Source organism: Notothenia rossii, assembly GCF_949606895.1.
Source record: "Notothenia rossii genome assembly, chromosome: 3".
Lineage (NCBI taxonomy): Eukaryota > Metazoa > Chordata > Actinopteri > Perciformes > Nototheniidae > Notothenia > Notothenia rossii.
The window spans coordinates 30,395,775-30,415,840 of NC_136901.1; the positions used below are offsets into that span (position 1 = coordinate 30,395,775).

Below are 20,066 nucleotides of genomic sequence, written 5' to 3' on the forward strand. Positions count from 1 at the left end.
TCACCTATCCATACAGCTCTGAAACTGTTTGAACCACACTGTACACTGTGTGTGTGTGTGTGTGTGTGTGTGTGTGTGTGTGTGTGTGTGTGTGTGTGTGTGTGTGTGTGTGTGTGTGTGTGTGTGTGGTACTCACACATACTTCAGCAGAACTGCCTGGACTTCCATCCCTGAGGACTTCCATCTGCAGGAGGGAGCCAGCGTATCTAAACACAGAGATACATTTATTTAAGTGCAGTTTATATTAACACACTTTCATTCAACATTACAAAAGTTTGTTTTTTAATCCATAAGGAAAATCTGCTGTTAGCTTAGCTTTTCCACTTGACGGCACTCAATGAAGGGCTAGCTTTTCCCCCCCATTTTCTGTCTTAATGCTTGGCTAAGCTAACGGCTGCTAGTTCTATTTCGTATATGGCTTCGCCCTCTAAGGCTATCGCTATTGGGTAATCCCCCTGCGCCCCCACGCAGCACTGAAACACTTGTAGTCCACGCCCACCCGCAAGGTGGGCCCCTCCCCTCGGGCCTCCTTCCGGTATAAATAGGAAGGAGGCCCGGCAATCTGCTCCCTCTTTTCTTCAGCAATCCAGCACAGTACTGAAGCACAGAACATTTGAGTCATGAGCAACAACTGCGTTCGTGATTGTCCCTCATGTAAGACGGGTTATATCATGAGCTATGACCTACACGCGATATGCGAATCCTGCCTGGGGCCGGAGCACGCGGACGCGGCTCTCAGCCAGCAGGTCGCTTGTTCGCATTGTGCCCGTCTCCCATCAGCCGACAGGAAGCGAAGGGCGGACGCTCTAGCTGCTGCGGCTGAGGAGGACGATTGGCCCGTTCAGATGTCTTTGGAGCCGAGTGCTGGGCAGATGTCGGACGACTCCTACCCCGTCTCCCTCCATGGCTCGCCATGCGGCTCTCCCCTCCCCCCTCGCCCCCGGACGGGGGAGACGGGGTCGGAGCGAGGTACGGATGTGGCGGCCGAGCACACGGTCCCCTTCTCCGTGGCCACGGCGCTGCCGGCGTTGGGTGGCATCATGCTGGAGCTGCTGGAGATCATCGGCAAGGCGGCAGCCTGCAGAGGTTTCCCCGTTCCCCCAGGACGGGAGAGGGTGGCTCTGGTGGAGATATGGCCGGAGTTTTTTCCCGGGTTCAGACGGGCAGGAGTGACCCGATCTGGCCGCGCTTCCCCGCCATTAGGAGGTACCAGGAGGGGGCGGCGGCGAACCCGAGGACCCTGAGGGCTCCGGTGGCCACCTTTGTTCCCTTCACTAAGGTGGAGGGATTCACGGAGGAGGGTTTTCCAACCACCCCCGCTCTGGAGCCGTGCTTGACGGCGTTCTTTGGGGTTAGGCAGGCCAACTTGATCGCCGGACGGCGCCCTACGTTGGCCTCCCCCAAGGACCAGTATGTCGCCTGCCAGGCTGACCGGGCGCACCAGTGTGCGTTTCAGGCATCTGCGGCGGCAAACAACATCGCGCTGCTGGCCAACTCGGTGGTTACGCTGGTGGAGCGTTCCACCACTGTGGCACCGGAGGAGGCGGAGGAGATCGGCAAGGCGGCCAGCACGGCACTAACGCTGTGCGCATCCGTGGCTGTCTCCCAGGCGAGGATCGCTGCGTGGATGACGCAGATCCAGCGCCACCACCAGTGGGGGGCAAAAGGGAGTGAGGTACTCCCGTTTGTCGTCTGCTCCACGAGAGCCGCCGAAGAAACAGAGCCGGCCTTGACGGTTTGGGGGGGGAGTGTGAGGGAAATAAAAAATAAAGCTTATTTCCCAACCTTTTGTCTCAGTCATCAGTTTCAAATGTGTTTCACATCTCCCCCACTCTGGGTGAACCAGCTGCCTATGACCTATCGGTTAATAGCCAGCAGGGTTCGTTACAAAAGCCTGCGAGTTTTAATCCAGAGGCGTCAATTGGGTATGGCAAGGTATGGCAGCTGCCACACCTTGGCTCCAGGGGAAAATGTAAATGTTCGTTTTTAAAAAATAAATTTATGGAATTACTCTGTGTCAATTTGTATTGATTATTCTATTATTTAATACATATAAATTAAATACAAATGAAAATCAGAACAACACAATCGATTTCTCTAGTCTAGATATTATCTTTCCCAATACTTATCGTAACGTATCCCCCCTCCCTATCTTGAAATGTGGTATCTCCTGACGAGAAGCCGCCGGAGGTCAGAGCGGGTCATGTTATCGCGGTTTTTTTAATTTTTCGGCTAAGCTAATTAACTAAAATGAAAAGAAAGCAAAGAACTTTAGAATCTTTTTTTATCAAAAAAAAGGCAGGTGAAGGTGATGGCTCCAATGTTGCCCCAGCAGCAGAGGGAGAAGGACCAGGTAGTGAAGGTGGGATTCAAGCTGTTAACGAGGCTGTTAGCCACTCCAGCACCTGCGCCGGGGATGCAGATGCTAACAGGGAGACGGAGACTACATGCATGGAGGCTGAGAACTCGTCCACACCGACTTCTCGAATTGAATCCGAGTCTGAGTCCCCACCAATTTCTCAGATTGAAAGAGCTGGATCAGACGTGGACAGCGATAAGGAAGGTCAAGGCCCGGGTGCAGCAGCAGTAGCAGCCTCTGGGTCAACTGGAGCAGAGAAGAAGGATATTAGTGGATGTAAAACAGACGGACTCAGGCGTCCTCGTTTGACCCACTTCCCAACTAGAAATGGAAGACGCTTTAATGTCAGTGTGTATCAGGAATATGACTGGGTTGAATATTCTGCGCAAGAAGATGCAGTTTATTGCTTTGCATGCCGTCATTTTGGAGGAGCCTCAACTTTAACAGGTGACAGGCATGGACTGCGTGGGTTCATAGACACTGGATACACATGTTGGAAGAACATGAAAAAAAATCTCCGGGATCATCAAGGGAGCAGTAGACACAATTGTGCTGCATTAGCGTGGTCTAACTTTAAGGCTGTGATCAGCGGACATAAGGAATCCATCGCAAGTCGGATTGACGCAAACAGGACAGATGAGGTGCAGGAGAACCGGGCTCACGTCAAATCCTTGTTCAAAATCACGTCATTTCTGGGAAGACAGGCCCTCCCTCTCCGTGGCCACAACGAGAGAGATGAGGATGAAAATAAAGGAAATTTCCTTGAACTTTTGGACGTTATTGCAACAGATGACAGGAACGTGAAAAGCAAACAGGAACGCAGGTATGCGCACTATTCTTCCCCAGAAGCCCAGAATGATATGGTGAGAGTTATTGGGGAAAATATCAGAAGTATAATCATAAATGAAGTAGGAGAAGCACGGTACTTTTCAGTGTTAGTGGATGAAACGAAAGACCTGTCTAAGAAGGAGCAGCTGGCCATTTTGATCCGTTATGTACATGACGGGATTATAAAGGAAAGAGCCATTGGAACCTATCACATGAAGGACCTGACAGCTGAATCCCTGGCCCAGAAAATAATAAAGGAATTATCGAGTTTAGATATTCAGCTGTGTGTTGCACAATGCTACGATGGTGCAAGTGTTATGCGGGGTAATGTGCGTGGAGTGCAGGCTTTAATACGTGAAAAAGTGCCGCATGCAGCGTATATACACTGTCATGCACATAGACTAAATCTTGTGCTTGTGAGCTCGATAACTGAAATACCAGAGATGGCAGAGTTTTTTGGTGTTGTTCAAACACTATATACTTGTATTGCAAATAGCAATACCAGACACATGCTTTTCATTGAGGCTCAAAAGAAGTTGGGACACAACAAAATACTGCACTTGGAGCGCACCTGTCCCACTCGGTGGCTGTATTGGTATAGGGCTCTACAGAAGATAAAACTGCGCTACGAGGCTATACTAGCTGTGTTAGATGCCACTATTGACGCTCATGCAGAGGGTTCAACTGAAGCTGCTGGACTTCGGACAAATATGCTGACAGTCACTTTTGTTGTGCGTCTTCATGTCCTAGAAAAAATCTTAAATCTCACTTATGGACTGTCTGAACAGCTTCAGACAAAAGACATTGCAATCACGATGGCTTCCAACCTCATACGGAGTACTAAGGCCCAGCTGGAAAAGATGAGGTCAGATAAAGAGTACCAGGACACACTGAGCAGAGCCAAGGCATTTTCCACAGAGCTCGGCCTCCCAAGCAGCGACACTGCCCCTCTGCGACCAGCAAGAGCACGGAGTGTGTCCAAAGCCTTGGCAGGGTTTATTGTCGGATCATCCAGTGGCCAGAGACAAACAGGAGATGACCAAGAAAAAAGACTATACTTTGAAACACTGGACCGCTTCATCTCTGAGTTAGATCGCCGATTTACAGATAATGATGAGCTACTTAATGCTATCCAGGCATTTGATTGTTCATCTCCCCATTTCATGGATGTAGTTAAAATGGAACAGTTTGCACAACTCTATGATGAACTGATCGACACCACCCTTCTCAGTTCCCAGTGTCACACAGCAAAAGCTTTCCTTGAACTTGAGATGAAGGAGGACGTGGAGGAGGAGAAAAACATAATGCTGGCTTTGACACGACTGAAGACCATGTCTGTCGCTTTTTCAGAGGTCATCAAGCTATTCAAGATCGCAGCAACAATTCCTGTCTCCACTGCATCCAACGAAAGATTCTTTTCCGTTTTAAAAAGAGTCAAGACTTACCTGCGGACCACCATGAGCGATGACAGGCTCACAAACCTCATGTTGATGGCTGTTGAGCCTGCTGTCGTAAAATCCCTGGACGCAGATGAACTCGTCAATAACTTTGCTGCTTTGAGGACCCGCCGTTATCCACTTGTGGAATAATTAATAAAGTTCATCTCAAAGTAAGATACCCAAACATCTTATTAATATGATTTCTCTTTCTCTTTTCTTCTCCCTCCCTCCCTCTCCTCTCTCCCTCCCTCCCTCCCTCCCTCTCCTCTTTATATTTTGACTTTAACAGTTTACAGCAGTTTACCTGGTATGTTCACGTGATATTGTTGCAATTACATAGTGAATGAAGTGAACAGAAAGAGTGAAATTGTGTCAGAAAGGCTATTACTGCTGTCTAACCCTGCCGCTTGCTATCCATGGTGCTGAAAACGGATGCGTAACGGCGCATTTGACTGAATTGATTGATTGACGTGCGTAGTTAAGTGTTTGTGTCCATAGTTACTTGCGCTAGCGGGATGTGAGTGAGGCTGCATTTGAAAAAGTTCAAATTTTCCTAACCACACAGAAAAGCTACATAGCAGACTTGTCACTTTTGTTATGATTATTTGCTGGGCATGTATATTGATTGATACTGTAGTTAAGTCATGTGACTAGTAACCTTGCCATACCTTAGCTTTGGCTGAATTGACGCCACTGTTTTAATCTATCGGTTAATTAACTGCAGAGCACGGTAAGTACGCCAGCTGCCTCCAATCTTTTGATTAGTGGGCAGCAGGGTTCGCTGTAGAGGCCTGGTGGTTATAACTTTTCGGTTATTAAACCACAGACCTCGCGGCATTCCTCTGTCCGAGATACGCCACCTACACACGGTCACAATAAGCCCATGAGCGCCGTGGTAACGCCTCATGTGGATGTCACTGCACACACCTCCACTCATCCTCTGAGCGTGTACGCGCTTCATGATGAGAGTCGGAGTGAAACGCAGCGTGTGGAGGCCCCCGCGCAGCCCTTTCGCTCTAGGCCCACCTTGGTTTGCCTCACGGGCAGCGGCGGCGAGGGCTCTGGCGTGGCTCGTCATCATGACGACCACAACACATCTCAAGCATGTGCGCCCGCTCTCAGAGTGTTTCTCAGAGTGGCAGCACGTGTGTCTGATGGACAGATGGATGAGCAGGCTGATCAGCAGAGGATACGTCCTGTCAGCGGGTGTGGCCATGGGCAGAGTTACGTCACACATCTCGGTGTTCACAGACGCATCTCTCTCAGGGTGGGGAGGAACGTGCATGTCGCAGGCAGTGGGGGGACAGTGGCTGGCTCACATGTCCTTCCACATAAACGTGCTGGAATTGATCTCCGTACGGAGAGTCATTCAGCATTTTGCCCCGTTGCTGCAGAATCAGCATGTATTGATTCGCACAGACAACAGAGCCGCGGCAGCCTACATCAACCGCCAGGGCGGTGTACGCTCAGCGCAGCTTCTGAACACAGCCAGACGGCTGTTGATCTGGGTGCGCGCACACTTGCTCTCCATCAGAGCAATGTATGTGCCCGGCGAATTGAACAAAGGGGCAGACCTCATGTCCAGAGGAGGTCCTCGCCAGGAGGATTGGAGCCTACATTCCGAGCTGATCGCCCAGGTTTGGAGCCGGTTCGGGAGGGCGGAGGTGGATCTGTTCGCCGCACGCAGGAACGCGCAATGCACCCTCTGGCTCTCCCCGTCAGCGCGGGACCACCCCCCTCTGGGGGTGGACGCGTTCGCACATCGTCCATGGCCCAGGGGACTGCTGTACGCTTTCCCACGAGTCCCGCTGATTCCCCGGTTCCTGGACCGAGTGCAGGAGGAGCGGCTGTCAATGATCCTAATTGCCCCGGAGCGCACGGGCGCTTCCTGGTTTCCATGCCTACAGCGTACGCTGTCAGGCAGGCCGTTGGAAATTCCGTGGCGCGGGGACGCTCTCTCACAGGTGGAGGGAGCGACCATTCAGGGAGCCAGGGCCGCGTCTACCTGAGCGTCCTACACAGCCAAGTGGTAAGCGTTCCAGCGTTGGTGTGTAGAAAGAAGCCTGGACCCCTTTACGTGCCCCCTGCCTCACGTGCTGTCATTCCTCCAGCTGTTATTGGACAGGAATTTGGCGTTCAGCACAATCAAGGTATGTGGCTGCTATATCATCTTGTCACATGGGTTTCGGAGCCGGGACGTTGTTCAGTCACCCCCTGACGAAACGTTTTCTGCAAGGAGTGCGAAGACTCAGACCGGTATCACGCGCACTGGCGCCTCAGTGGGATTTGGCTTTGGTGTTACGAGCACTAAGCAAAGCCCCATTTGAACCTTTAGAGCAGGTTCCCCTTTAAATGTTATCAGCCAAAGTAGTAATGCTTTTAGCTCTAACATCGGCAAAAAGGGTGAGTGATTTATCCGCTCTCTCTGTGGCCCCGTCATGCCTCCGGATCCAAGGAAATGGCAGTTCGGCTGTGCTACGTACTAACCCAGCCTTTATGCCAAAGGTCATCACAAGCTTCTTTAGGTCAAGAGTGATCACCCTGGATGGGTTTTTCCCGCCGCCTCATAGATCGGAGGAAGAAGCCACATCTCATCTCCTCTGTCCGGTGCGCGCGCTGTCCTGCTATGTGGCGCGCACGGCGGCCTGGCGCCGTTCTCAGCGCCTGTTTGTGCATTATAGAGAGCGCTCGATCGGGCAACCTCTGTCTGCACAACGGCGGTCACACTGGCTGTGTGAGGCTGTGTCACAGGCATATGTCTCCTCTTGGGTGGAGCCCCCGGAGAATATCAAGGCGCACTCCACCAGAGGAATTTCCTCCTCCACGGCGTTTCGCAGAGGAATGTCAGTGGAAGATATTTGCACGGCTGCATCTTGGTCTTCCCCCTGTTCATTTATTCATTTTTATTTGAGGGATGTCTCCCATTCCTCTCTGACGCACCCTGTACTGGGTGTCCTGTCGGAGTGAGTGACGTCAGGGATCCAGCCGTGCGCCTCTCTCCGGCCTCTCGGCACGCGGAGGACGGCCCCGTTATCCCTCTTATAGGAGGGAGGTTCCTTTTTCCTCTGACACACTTTGTACGGAGTGCCTGGTCAGAGGGAGTGATGTCAGGGATCCAGCTGAGCGCTCTCCTACCTGTCTGATACGCAGAGAGCTGCTGTTCCCCCTCTATGATCGCTGGGCAAGGTGGGACCTTCCTATGTATTGTTCCCAGCCTTCACCCCGTCGGGAAGATAGGCATGTTTTGTTATGTTCCAGGGACGATGATGAGCCATTACGCATGTCACAACAGGCAGGGGGTGTTATTGAGCGGGTGTGTCGGTGCTTCTAGTGCCGGGCGGACCCAGTGGGGCGCAGACTACATCATGCTTCGCCCTTAACCCAATAGCGATAGCCTTAGAGGGCGAAGCCATATACGAAATAGAACTGAGGTTACCTACTGTAACCCCAGCTTCTATGAGTAAATGGCGCTGCCCTCTAAGCGCTGGGCCCCACTGGCTCTACGAATAGCTGAAGAAAAGTGATTTTGTATGGGAGCAGATTGCCGGGCCTCCTTCCTATTTATACCGGAAGGAGGCCCGAGGGGGGGGGCCCACCTTGCGGGTGGGCGTGGACTACAAGTGTTTCAGTGCTGCGCGGGGGCGCAGGGGGATTACCCAATAGTGATAGCCTTAGAGGGCTGCGCCATTTACTCATAGAAGCTGGGGTTACAGTAGGTAACCTCAGTTACTATTTCATTACAAAAGCGGCTCTTTAAATCAAAAAAGGGGAATGGGCTGTTTGCTACGCTTAGCACAACGACAAACTCCACATACAGCCCCAGTACATATCTGTAATTTAAACAGCATACTTAAATTTGACAAGGCTAGCTCTTTCCCTCCATTTTCAGTTTTATGCTAAAGTGTGTGTGTGTGTGTGTGTGTGTGTGTGTGTGTGTGTGTGTGTGTGTGTGTGTGTGTGTGTGTGTGTGTGTGTGTGTGTGTGTGTGTGTGTGTGTGTGTGTGTGTGTGTGTGTGTGTGTGTGTGTGTGTGTGTGTGTGTGTGTGTGTGTGTGTGTGTGTGTGTGTGTGTGTGTGTAATGCCAGCTCAGCAGATTCATCTCTCTTTCATATCGTATTCTGACATCATGTGAGCTTCTGCTGTAGTCTCTCTGCTCTGGGCCATTCCTCTTAGATAATCTGAGTCTCTGCATTTTATTTATGTTGAGATGTTCTCCGCAGAGATGAAAGACGTTACTGTAACCCAGATTCTGGAACAAAGCAGGAATAAGAACTCATCAGGGTCAGGCTCCATGAGCAGAAACTCACCGATCGATAATGAACTGAGGTATGAACTCACAGAGGAACGCTGCAGATTAGAGGCCTCGATAACCGGAGAACAGAGGCTTTAATTAACCAAGAGAAGGGGGCAAACCATGATAATTAAGAAAGTGGAGGGGGCAAACCACGATGCAAACACTCAGATGTGTGCATGACGCTGTGATCGGCTAGATACAGTGACACCGTGAGAGTCATAGTCAGCATTTGGTGGTCATCAACCCCTCTGGGTGGTGTGTCTGAGGCAGCAGCTGTGATAGAGGTGGTGGAGGGGGAGTGGAGGGGGTGGTGCAGGTTACCTGAGCGTGCAGCGAGGAGGGGTAGGTGAAAGCGGGTGGCAGTGCCTGGGACAGCTCCGCCGGGTACAGCGGGTATGACGCCCACACATCAGGGCTGCTGGGATAGAGACCCGGCACTGTGAGCTCATCTGTGGAGAGAGAAGAGGAGGGTGAGGAGGGGGAGGGTGGAGGTGCATTACAGCTGAAGCAGCTGCCCCTCGCTACTGACGCCTAGCAGTTCAGAGAGAATTCAGTGCAGTGGGGGGTACAGGTTATTCAGCGCTTTCTGTTCCATTTGATTAAACCCAGATACGCGAGTTAGCATCATGTAGCTGAAAGTGAAAACATTCAATATGTAAGCGAGGCTACCAAACAGCAGGACGCTGAATCTGACACTGTTTTTTTTTTTATACCGCCAATACTGCGACAATTTATTCTCCGTAAGCTTCATCAGCTCTAGAGTGCTTCCACATTGCCGTACTATGTGTTGGTACTTCCTGTTAAAGTTTAATTGCTGTTACTTTGCATAGCAACGCCAGCTTTATCATCCTTTAATTACCAAAGCAACCTTTTTTAAGCTTTAGAATGAACTGTCGTTAAGTTGTATCAGTTGTCCCTCTGTGTCTGGAGAGGAAAACGTGTTTCTGTTGTTATTGTAAAGTGTCTCGTGTGAGCAGGGACACCTTTGAGGCGTAGTAACACTGACTGAGTGGGGGCAGGGATCTCAGACAGTGGATGATTTCCCCCTAAACCCAGTGAAGCTAATGATATTCGGGGGAAACTGAGAGGAATAGTCTGATGTGATGATTGACTTATTGAAGCGAGTAAAGAAGGAGCAGCGAGGTGACAGTGCAGAGTGGTACAGAGTTAAGAGACCCTCCTGCTCTCAGTGTCAGAAAACTGGCTGATATTTAAACATCTCTTATCAGGAACAACAGAAACTCTCCCAGTGTGGTTACGTCATGGCTTCATTAATCCTTTCCTTCCATTCACACTGATACACACCCCTTCTCCCAGATAAGAGTGGTGGTCATGGAGGAGGAATGTACGACCACAGCTGGCCTGTGTTCAGCATGTTCAACTATCAACACACAGTCCCTGACCTGAGAGAAATATTTAACTAAAGAGAGCAGAGCAGCACACACACTGGTACAGAGAGGCCTGCAGCTCTAATAAGGAGAGGTCAACAGCTGATCAATCATTCATCACATCCAGTTAACCATCAGCACAGAGAGCATTCAGATCAGTGTGTTCAGTGAGGAACACAAACACACACACACACGCACACACACTTGGGTATACTCACAGGGGTCTCTGCTGATGAACTGGGGCCCGGGGCTCTGCTGGGAGGGGAGGGGGTTGGGAGTGCCCACCAGCTTGTTCTTGGCCATCTTGGTGTTGGCCTTGGCGAACTCCAGCCGGAGGGTCTGAGGGATCTCTGGATCGAACCGGACCCCCTGTCAACATACAGTGGCAGCTTTATACATCCGTTTATCCTCAGAGAACAACAATCTCAAGTATAATAAACACTGTGGATCATTGCATCATGTTTTAAGATCAGGATCAAAAGAAACTACTAGTTGGGATTATTTATAGCATGATGGGAGGGTGTAGCATTGTAGGGGAGCGTGGGCGGTGTGGAGTCTATTTGTATATAACATTATAAGAGTGATTCTTATTATTACATTATATGCTCATTGTGCTCATGAGATGTTGCTATGACTTTGGAATAAATAGACACAATCACCAATCCCAGGTTCTGATTGGGTTGGATAAGAAGCGAAGGGAAAAGTCATAGAAGAAAGTTTAGCTGCTTAGAAATGATGCAAAGAACCAGGTGCAGAAACTGTAGAGACAAAGAGTTATTGAAAACAGGAGATCACCCTTGCCTTGAACAGTGTGTGTGTGTGTGTGTGTGTGCTTCTCGTCTACGCATAACTGGGAACTAGAATAATGGAAGATTCCCAATATCTATTGCAAAGCAGCTTCAGCAAAACAAATTACATAGGATAGCGACTAGAGTAGGGAGGGAACATTCACAGAACGGCCGAATGCTGATTGGAGGTTGTGTTGTCAAGAGACTTTGTCTAAGTCTATGCACCAACAAGGGAGGCCAAAGTCTAAACCATGGTCCTCCCCATCTAGTCTCAACCAATCCTAAATGTATGGGCAGTGTCCTGAATAATAAAATGTATTTGCCCACGAAGGCTTTTTTTCCGGAAATAGAGTTACAGATGATTACTACGGAGCCCATAAAGGGACATGGAAAGAAAAAAAAAAATGGAGAGAGAAAAAAAATAAAGTCAGGAAAACGGATTCGTTTCTCGTGCGCACGAGAAACAAATCCGTTTTCCTGGCTTTATTTTTTTTGAGAAAGTTACCGATGCACCAAGGAGGAAGTGGAACACACATTAGACAACCATTTCATTGCAGACTGTTATGTTTACGTGGGGAAATGACAGAGCATACATTATTTGAGATGGACTATATTTTGAAGTCAGACTTAATTTTATGGACATTTCGGCCAGGGGTGTAGAGCTATTGGTTTAAGCACCGGATTGGCAAAACAGGAGAGTTTGTAAACCAGTCTGCTTTGATCTGTGAATTAATTTCTGTGACTCGCAGAGTACCTGCTTCCCCCGCAGCTTTTTTATAGGGAAACAAACACTCAGAACACACACACAGAGCCAGTGGCGGACTGCCCCCTCCCCCGTTGACAGTTTACGTCGGCTGGGCAGGGTGAGATTCCCGGGCTGATTTTGAGTCCCAGTCCGCCCATCATGCGTCCTGATGACCGGCGATCTCCTCCATAAAACTAATAAAAGGGGGAGTAATCGGGCAGTTCGGTGTGTGTGTGTAGAGGTGTGTGTGGTTAAAACGGCCTGTGCTCACTCTTTATAGCTGTTCAATGAAGGTAAACACAGAAGGCGGTGCGTAAAAGCTCTTTGAGCGCTGGTGCTGCTCTTCTCTGAGTTACACGTCCCGCTGCCTCCTGGAGTGACCACACACCCCTGGCCAAAATGTCGTTAAAGTGAAGTCTGAGTACGAAATATATCTCAAATAATGCACTGTCATTTCCCCACGTAAATATAACAGTCTGCAATGAAATGGTTGTGTCCTGTGCGCTTCACTTCCTCCTTGGCGCACCGGTAACTTTCTCCACAAAAAAAAGTCAGGATAACGGGTTAGTATCTCGTGCGCACGAGAAAGTCTCTCGTGCGCACAAGATACTAACCCGTTATCCTGACTTTTTTTTTTCTCTCTGTTTTTTTTTTTTTTTTTCATGTCCCTTTAGGGGCTCCGTAGATTACAGCTCTGCTGCCTGTGATTTCTATGACCTGACGGAGTCCTTGGTCAAGTGAAATATATATTTTGCTCTCTTTTAATAAATAGGTGAACTTAGAAGTTGTTTATCTTTCCTGGAATAAAAGAACAGCGGTTGTACATGTTGGAGGAGATCTGAATCACATAGTAGAAACAATAATTATGAATTGACTAGTCCAATTTGGCAAGCTTGCTGGATAGCTAGCTGGATAGCTATCATTCGCTAGTTAGCTTGATAGATGGGTAGCTAATGTAAGCTAGCTAACTAGAAAGACAGATAGTTAACATTCGCTAGCTAATGTCTGCTAACTAAAGTTTGTTAGCTAAAGTTTGTTAGCTAAGTAGCCTACTTGAGTTGGATCTCTAGATTTTTTTTTATAAATGTCAAAACTTTGGATTGTTGTCTGCCCTTCTTGCAGTGAGAGTTATTATAAACTGTCCATATGAGCTTTAGTATGCAGTCTGACCAACAGATATGTTTTGGTACTTTTCGTAGCTCCTGATAGAATGGGCTAAGTACACCACAAGACACTATTAAAAATGTCCTGAGATTTTGGGCTATTGTCATTCATCCTGCAGTCACTAACAGAGGATGGATGTTTCATATATTATTTACACATTTCTGATTGTTTGAATAATTCCTGCAAGGCGTCACAACATAGGCTATTGTTCCCAGTGAGCATAAGACGAGTTTGTTTTAAGACATTTTGCATGTCTCCTGGAATTTCCCCATTTTTGGAGGAGTGTTGAGCACATGATGAAGCTGCAGACGTCACACATTAGTAACAGCAGCAACACAATGAATCACTGAATGTATCGCTGCAGTGCAGAAAGGCACTCTGTAGGATGTGATGAAGCAGATTCATGTAGTGAGGTGATGAAGCAGATTCATGTAGTGATCATGCATGTCCTCCTGCTGCTGCTGCTGCTGCTGCTGCTGCTGCTGCTGCTAAGACTTGTTGTGTTGTGTAGATGCCCAGTGGGACCGGGCTAATATCTGGAACATTTGTTATCCTTTTCCATTTCTGTAACATATACCACTGGCCATGACACATTGGAAGCATCCCAGCTTAAAAAGAGAAAAAAAATTGTCAAATGATTGAGATGCCGACACTACTCCTGAAACACCCAGCTCATGACGAGTGGAGGTTTCTTTCTCTTTCAGTGTGCAATACTTTAAAACTCTAAATCATTTGTCTTCTCAGTGCCTGTGGCCTGAGGATAAAAATGAACATTAACAGAAGTCTTCCTCATCAAAACACAGAGTGGCCGTCTGTCTGCAGGAAGCTTGCCTGACGTTCCATAAGGAGGGCAGATCTGAGGAGAGAACTAGAACTCCTCACCTGGGGGGGTATTTCGACCCAGTCTCATGGCATTTCGTGTTCACCAACACGATTTTTAATCTATTGATTCGTGTTCACCAACATGATTTTCTCCTTTTTTTCGTGTTGCACAGCACGATTTTAAAAGCAATGTATTTCTACTGGTAATGTGTTTCGTGCCTGCAGCACGTCTTTTTCTCCGGCCGGGTCGTGGAAGACCGGAAGCTGTGTGGTTCATAAAAACATGTTCTTACCCAATATCAAGCCACAATTATTGCTTTTATTTTAAATCTTATAATTTCTGACTTTTGTTGCCGTCTGTGAGGAAAATAAATGGGGCTCAGAGCCTCAGAATACTGAAATCTGTATTTTTATATCTTTTTTTCCTTCGAATTTGTTATTCTTTTCAAAATAGCACACTGTTATTTACTCACCAATAACACACAATTATCCTTGCTTTTATTTATTGGTTTAATTCCATAATCTCTGGCTTTTTTGGCGTCTGTCAGGAACTGAATTTCAAAATAAAAATAACCGGAAACAGACATAGGCCTCTAGGAGTTTAGGATGGCCGAAGACACTACACTACCCATAATCCCCAGCTATCGTTTAGGACTACAGTCCCCGTGATTAATCTTCAAGCGCTGGGATTGGATGTTGGAGTGGCAGTGCGCCAAGGTTACGCCGAGCGTCAAACAGCTGTTTGAAATGGAACAAAACCACGCCAGACTATCCAAAACTGGAATCGAACGCCCCCCCCAGAACTACACATGCTGGCTATTGTGTTTCGCAAAATGTTCCATGGGACGTCTCTACTGAACGTTTTCGTTTTTCCCACAATTAGAAGTTGCCAGTATTAAACACATTGGTGTTATCAAATGTAAAAAATATAATTAATAAATGGGTGAAAATTGCTCGTGTCCATAATGCGCAGCATTAATATACAGTATACCCACGTGACAGCTTATTGTTACTTTGTAATTCTACTCCACAATTCAGAGGTTAACCTGATTGCCAAGTGCCAACAATCAGGAGAGATATTTGATAGTTGGTGCTTGAGAAGACTAAACATTTATCTGCAATTTACATGAATGGAAACGAGTAATAAAGTATATTCATTACTCGTTATTCTCTACTAATAGTTAATTAAAGACTCTATAATTGCTATTTTGCACATCCCTTTCAAGATTTCAATATTTTCAAAGGTTATTGACATATCATATACACAACTACGGTGTATGCAATGAATGAAAATCTTGGGTCACAGGTTCCTCAACAGCACATTACAAGACATCTATCAATATGTGTTTGTACCTCCACCATTAAAATGTCATATTCTGCACATTTCTTATACTATATACATACATAAGAGTATAATTCATATGTATAATATCAGTTAAAATAAGTGCTTCAACATAGTTAACATTGCAGAAAAGCAATATATTAGACGTTAAGTACTTTGTCAGGCTTAATATTTATCTGTAGATACCCTCAAAGTTTTTTTCTTATTTAAAAGAGGACCTTAATCTAAAGTATTATTTAATGTTTAAATAAAGGTTCATTCGTTTTTCTGTTTTGCACCTCCTCCTATTAATATCTTTGTAAATCCTGCACTAAACTGTTTTATTGTCGAGATCACTTACAGTATCTTCTTGATTTTTTATATTCTATTTTTCTATCACAGACCTTCTACTTTCCCCCTATGAAAGTATGTACTCTTAATATTTTTTTAATGAAATATAACACATAAAAACAATAATTCAATAACTTGCTTTAACCACTAGGCGGTGCACACAAGGTACACACAGCTATAATAACTTTGTATTATTAGTGTAGGACACTTATGTATGTACAACATCTGAAGATGTGCAGTTTTATTCATGTTTTCACATAATTTTATAGCATATTGCTATACTATTTCAGACTCAGTATTTACATTCTTATATTAAAAAAAAAATCAAAGTCCTTTTATATCAGCTGTGCACCGTTACGGTGTAAATATAACCTATCTACGAATTAGATCAAATATAAAAGTCAGCCGAATTAAGGTTGATACTTCAAGGAGACGTATTGTGTGAAGAGAAATGGAAGATGTTGTTTAATTGTTGATATATTTATGATCCACGTTAAGTATTCAGTTTCGGCGGCATTTCTTCCAGTTTTTCCAAAGGTCTTCTCATCAGGGCTCTATAAATAAAGAACTACGGCAGATCTGTAATATGTAATGCAGCCGAACCGTGTATTACAATACCGTTATGTGATGACTTTCAAAGAGAAAAGCAAGAACACTCGGAATTAAATATTCTTTTATTCTTTTAAAATGTTTTCCGGATTTCCTATCATGTAAACACCAAATCACAGCATGCATTGCGGCTAAAACATCCAATCAGCGAGCTTAAACCATAGCTGAGGATCTTGGGTAATCGCTCGAAATGCCTACGTCTGTTTCCGGTTATCTTTATCTTGAAATTCAGCTCCTGAAGGACGCCAACCAAGCCCGAGATTATGGAATTAAACCAATAAATAAAAGCACGGATAATTGTGTGTTATTGGTGAGTAAATAACAGTGTGTTATTTTGAAAAGAATAACAAATTAGAAGGAAAAAAAGATTTTAAAAAATACAGATTTCAGTGTTCTGAGGCTCTGAGCCACATTTATTTTCCTCCAGACGGAAACAAAAGTCCAAAATTATACGATTTAAAATAAAAGCAATAATTGTGGCTTGATATTGGGTAAGAAAATGCTTTTATGAACCACACAGCTTCCGGTCTTCCACGACCCGACCGGAGAAAAAGACGTGCTGCAGGCACGAAACACATTACCAGTAGAAATACATTGCTCTTAAAATGGTGCTGTGCAACACGAAAAAAAGGGGAAAATCGTGTTGGTGAACACGAAATGCCATGAGACTGGGTTGGGTATTTACTGTGCTGAAACTCCTCATGTGTGGGGGGGGAGGTATTAAGTGGGATTGTCCTGGCTCAGCGCCTCGGTGCTGCTGCAGAGGTGTAATAAGTTTTGAGGAGCTAATGAGTCCGGTCTCCACCTCACAGAGTTCTGCTGCACCCCCTCCCCTTCCTTCAGTTTTATTTCCCATATTTCAATATGCAGATGCAGAATCTAGCTTATCTCCATATATACGACCTAGGGGACGCAGCTTTCCCTGAAAAACACGAGGCGTTCAGCTCCCAACCCCTCTGAGTGACTCTGGAAACAGACGCTCTATTGTTGGAACATGATTTATCTTTTCTTTCTGTCCTGCCTTTGATATCTCCAGATCTGACACAGTCACACTTTAGCAGGATGAGAAACTGTTTCACAGGCTTAAGAAATTATGAGAACATATCTGTAGACCTTCAATAATACAATGGGAAAATAACAGAAAGACAGAGAAGATTTCATATCCTGCCTCATCAAGGCCACTTTCTGCAATAAGACAGCTTAAAATTAAACCCTGGATCAATGTTGGTGTTAAATGAGCTGATGTTGACCTTGCAGCATTTTTCTTTGTTTCCAACAGAAACGTCTTTCTTTCTGCTTGTGATGGGTGGTGTGTGAGTGTCTCCTCCTGTTTAATGCATGTGCACATAGAGATGTGAGGGCACGACTTACGTTCAGGGCGTTCTTCGCTGCCTCGGCCTCTGATCTGCTGTCAAAGCTGACAAAGCCTACCGGCTGGGGAGAGACAGAAACACGCTTTAGGCAAAAACTGAGTCAGCACTTCTGTCTGAGTGACAGAGACATGGTTTTATTATCACACACACACACACACACACACACACACACACACACACACACACACACACACACACACACACACACACACACACACACACACACACACACACACACACACACACACACACACACACACACACACACACACACACACACACACACACACACACACACACACACACACACACACACACACACACACACATACACACACACACACACACACACACACACACACCCTCTCTCTGGTCTGTTTATAAAGAGAGGAAGGCTGGACGCTCACTTTGTCCAGCACCCTTCATCATCCAGCTGAACTATGCCCAAATACGGGCATTTAGAGGCAAACAGAGGGGGGCCAAGAAAGTGCATAAAGAAGGGTTTAGAGGTGAAAGTGAAAGATCTGTGTTATTAATATTTTTAATATGAATGTGGAGCCTATAAGAGACTCATGTCACATCTCTAACTGCTGAAGATTTAAAAAAAGACTGAAGTGTGTGTGTGTGTGTGTGTGTGTGTGTGTGTGTGTGTGTGTGTGTGTGTGTGTGTGTGTGTGTGTGTGTGTGTGTGTGTGTGTGTGTGTGTGTGTGTGTGTGTGTGTGTGTGTGTGTGTGTGTGTGTGTGTGTGTGTGTGTGTGTGTGTGTGTGTGTGTGTGTGTGTGTGTAATCTCTAAATATGTTGCTCCCATGAGGCTCTGCTGCTGGTCCGTGTGATCTTGAGGAGGAGGAGGAAAGGAGAAGAAAGATGAAAAAAGACGTGAGGAGGAGGAGGAGGCAGCGTAAGAGGAATATAAATAGAAAGGTCTGGGATCGGGCTATATATGGAGACGACTGCTCAGGGACCGGGAGACGATCGATTGATTTACAGAAACTTTTTTGAAAAAAAAAACAAAGCGCACATCTGTCAGGAGGAAGGCGGCCATTACGAAGGAATGAGGGTCTCACTTATTACTTTAACAGGAACAACTTAAAGTGAACCCTGAGAACATCGCCTGAGTGGATTTGACTGAGAGTAGTGACAACACGGTGCACTGCGGTACACAGTGACATCACTGCAGCAGGGTGAAAAGTCAAGCATCAAGACGTTCAGGGGGTGTTAGTTGGGGTACCCTCTATTTTAAGCAGAAATATATTAACTCTGCTAATTATCATGGGTGCTAATAGCCTCCTGAAAGTCTTTGACAGCATGCATGCACAAGGAAAGAAGTCCCATAATGCAGCGGGGTTTAGCTGTAGTGTAATCTTTGTTCTTAGATTTGTGGTATTACTCTCGGCACTGTAATCGCTCTAAACCCTCGTAACGAGCTGTATGGAAACAGTGTAATGTGCTCTTGATCACTGACACCTGCCAGCCCGGCTCATTTTCAGTCCCCCCCCACCCCCCACCCCCCAGGCAGAGTTGTCTCTGCTGTTGACACTTCCCCCCCGATCCATCCCACCGGGGTCCAGTGTTTGACTGCAAGCAGACTCTCCACCGCCACAGGCAAGTCACTGCAACAGCTCAACCATCACCAAGATACTTCCTGACAGAGGTGCTAACCCGTCATCGTCCCGACAGAAACACACACAGGGGAGGAAGAGGAGGTGTAAAGCACAGAGGAAGGTGTGACGTGCATCTGTACATACCTGTTTAGATGTGAGTTTTATCAAGGAGCCTTCATATCCCTGCAACACAGAGAGAACAGACTTTATTCAGCGTATGCTTCACCAGCTCTAGGGCACTTTCACAATGTCTTTTATGTGTTGGTATATCCAGTTTAAGCGTCATTGCTATTACTTTTGCATAGCGTTGTCAGTTTAATCAATCTTTACTTGCCAAATAAAAAAATTTTAAGCTTTTAAATGAACCGTTATTAAGATATTACCGTTTTTTTGTGCAAGAAACTAACCATTTAGATTAGCAATATGTGATTACTTTATCCAAAAACATTAGTTTGAGAATTTACAGCGACGTTTGGAGCTATGAGGAGCTGCTGGCTGTATGAGAGAGCCCGGCCTGCTTAAAAAAACATAAACAATGTTTGGAGAATGACTCTCCCTGCCTGAACGGTAGACACGGGTCAGAACTGTAAGACCATAGGATGTAAATAATAATTCTGATTTAAATTACCACCAACTTGGCGATAGCTAACTTTTGGGCCATTGACATATTCATCCTGCACTCACTAACAGAGGATGGGTGCTGTAAAACCCCTGTGATCGGTAAATGATGTCAGAAAATGTGTTCTTTACAATAGTGCTAACGCTAAACCAGAATAACTAACACATAATAGTTAGTACCAGGCAAAACGGGGAGGGGCTATATAAGGTGAATATATATAATTTCTATAAAAACATTATTATTACAGATGTAATCGGACCTGATATAAACCATTTACCCACAGTACATACCATCAACATTTTTACATGCATAGCTGATATGGCATTATTCCCTTTAAGCCACTAAAGCTCATAATGGTTGGGC

The 20,066-nt window shown here is 46.2% G+C and overlaps 1 protein-coding gene across 4 annotated transcripts in view; it reads right to left on the bottom strand.

Annotated features, from left to right (window-relative positions):
- The window catches only part of rbpms (RNA binding protein, mRNA processing factor), a 41,161-nt gene that overhangs the window by 13,061 nt on the left and 8,034 nt on the right, over nucleotides 1–20,066 (bottom strand). For 2 of the 4 annotated variants that reach the window (XM_079667774.1, XM_079667775.1), the window contains exons 3-7: nucleotides 19,229–19,267; nucleotides 17,480–17,542; nucleotides 10,527–10,677; nucleotides 9,242–9,369; nucleotides 143–206 (exon numbers count right to left, since the gene is read on the bottom strand). In XM_079667774.1, coding sequence (XP_079523900.1) covers nucleotides 144–206; nucleotides 9,242–9,369; nucleotides 10,527–10,677; nucleotides 17,480–17,542; nucleotides 19,229–19,267 — 444 coding nt within the window. In that variant the 3' untranslated portion in view covers nucleotide 143. Of the gene's footprint in view, nucleotides 1–136; nucleotides 207–9,241; nucleotides 9,370–10,526; nucleotides 10,678–17,479; nucleotides 17,543–19,228; nucleotides 19,268–20,066 lie in introns of all 4 variants that reach the window. The other 2 variants (XM_079667772.1, XM_079667773.1) reach the window with 1 other exon arrangement.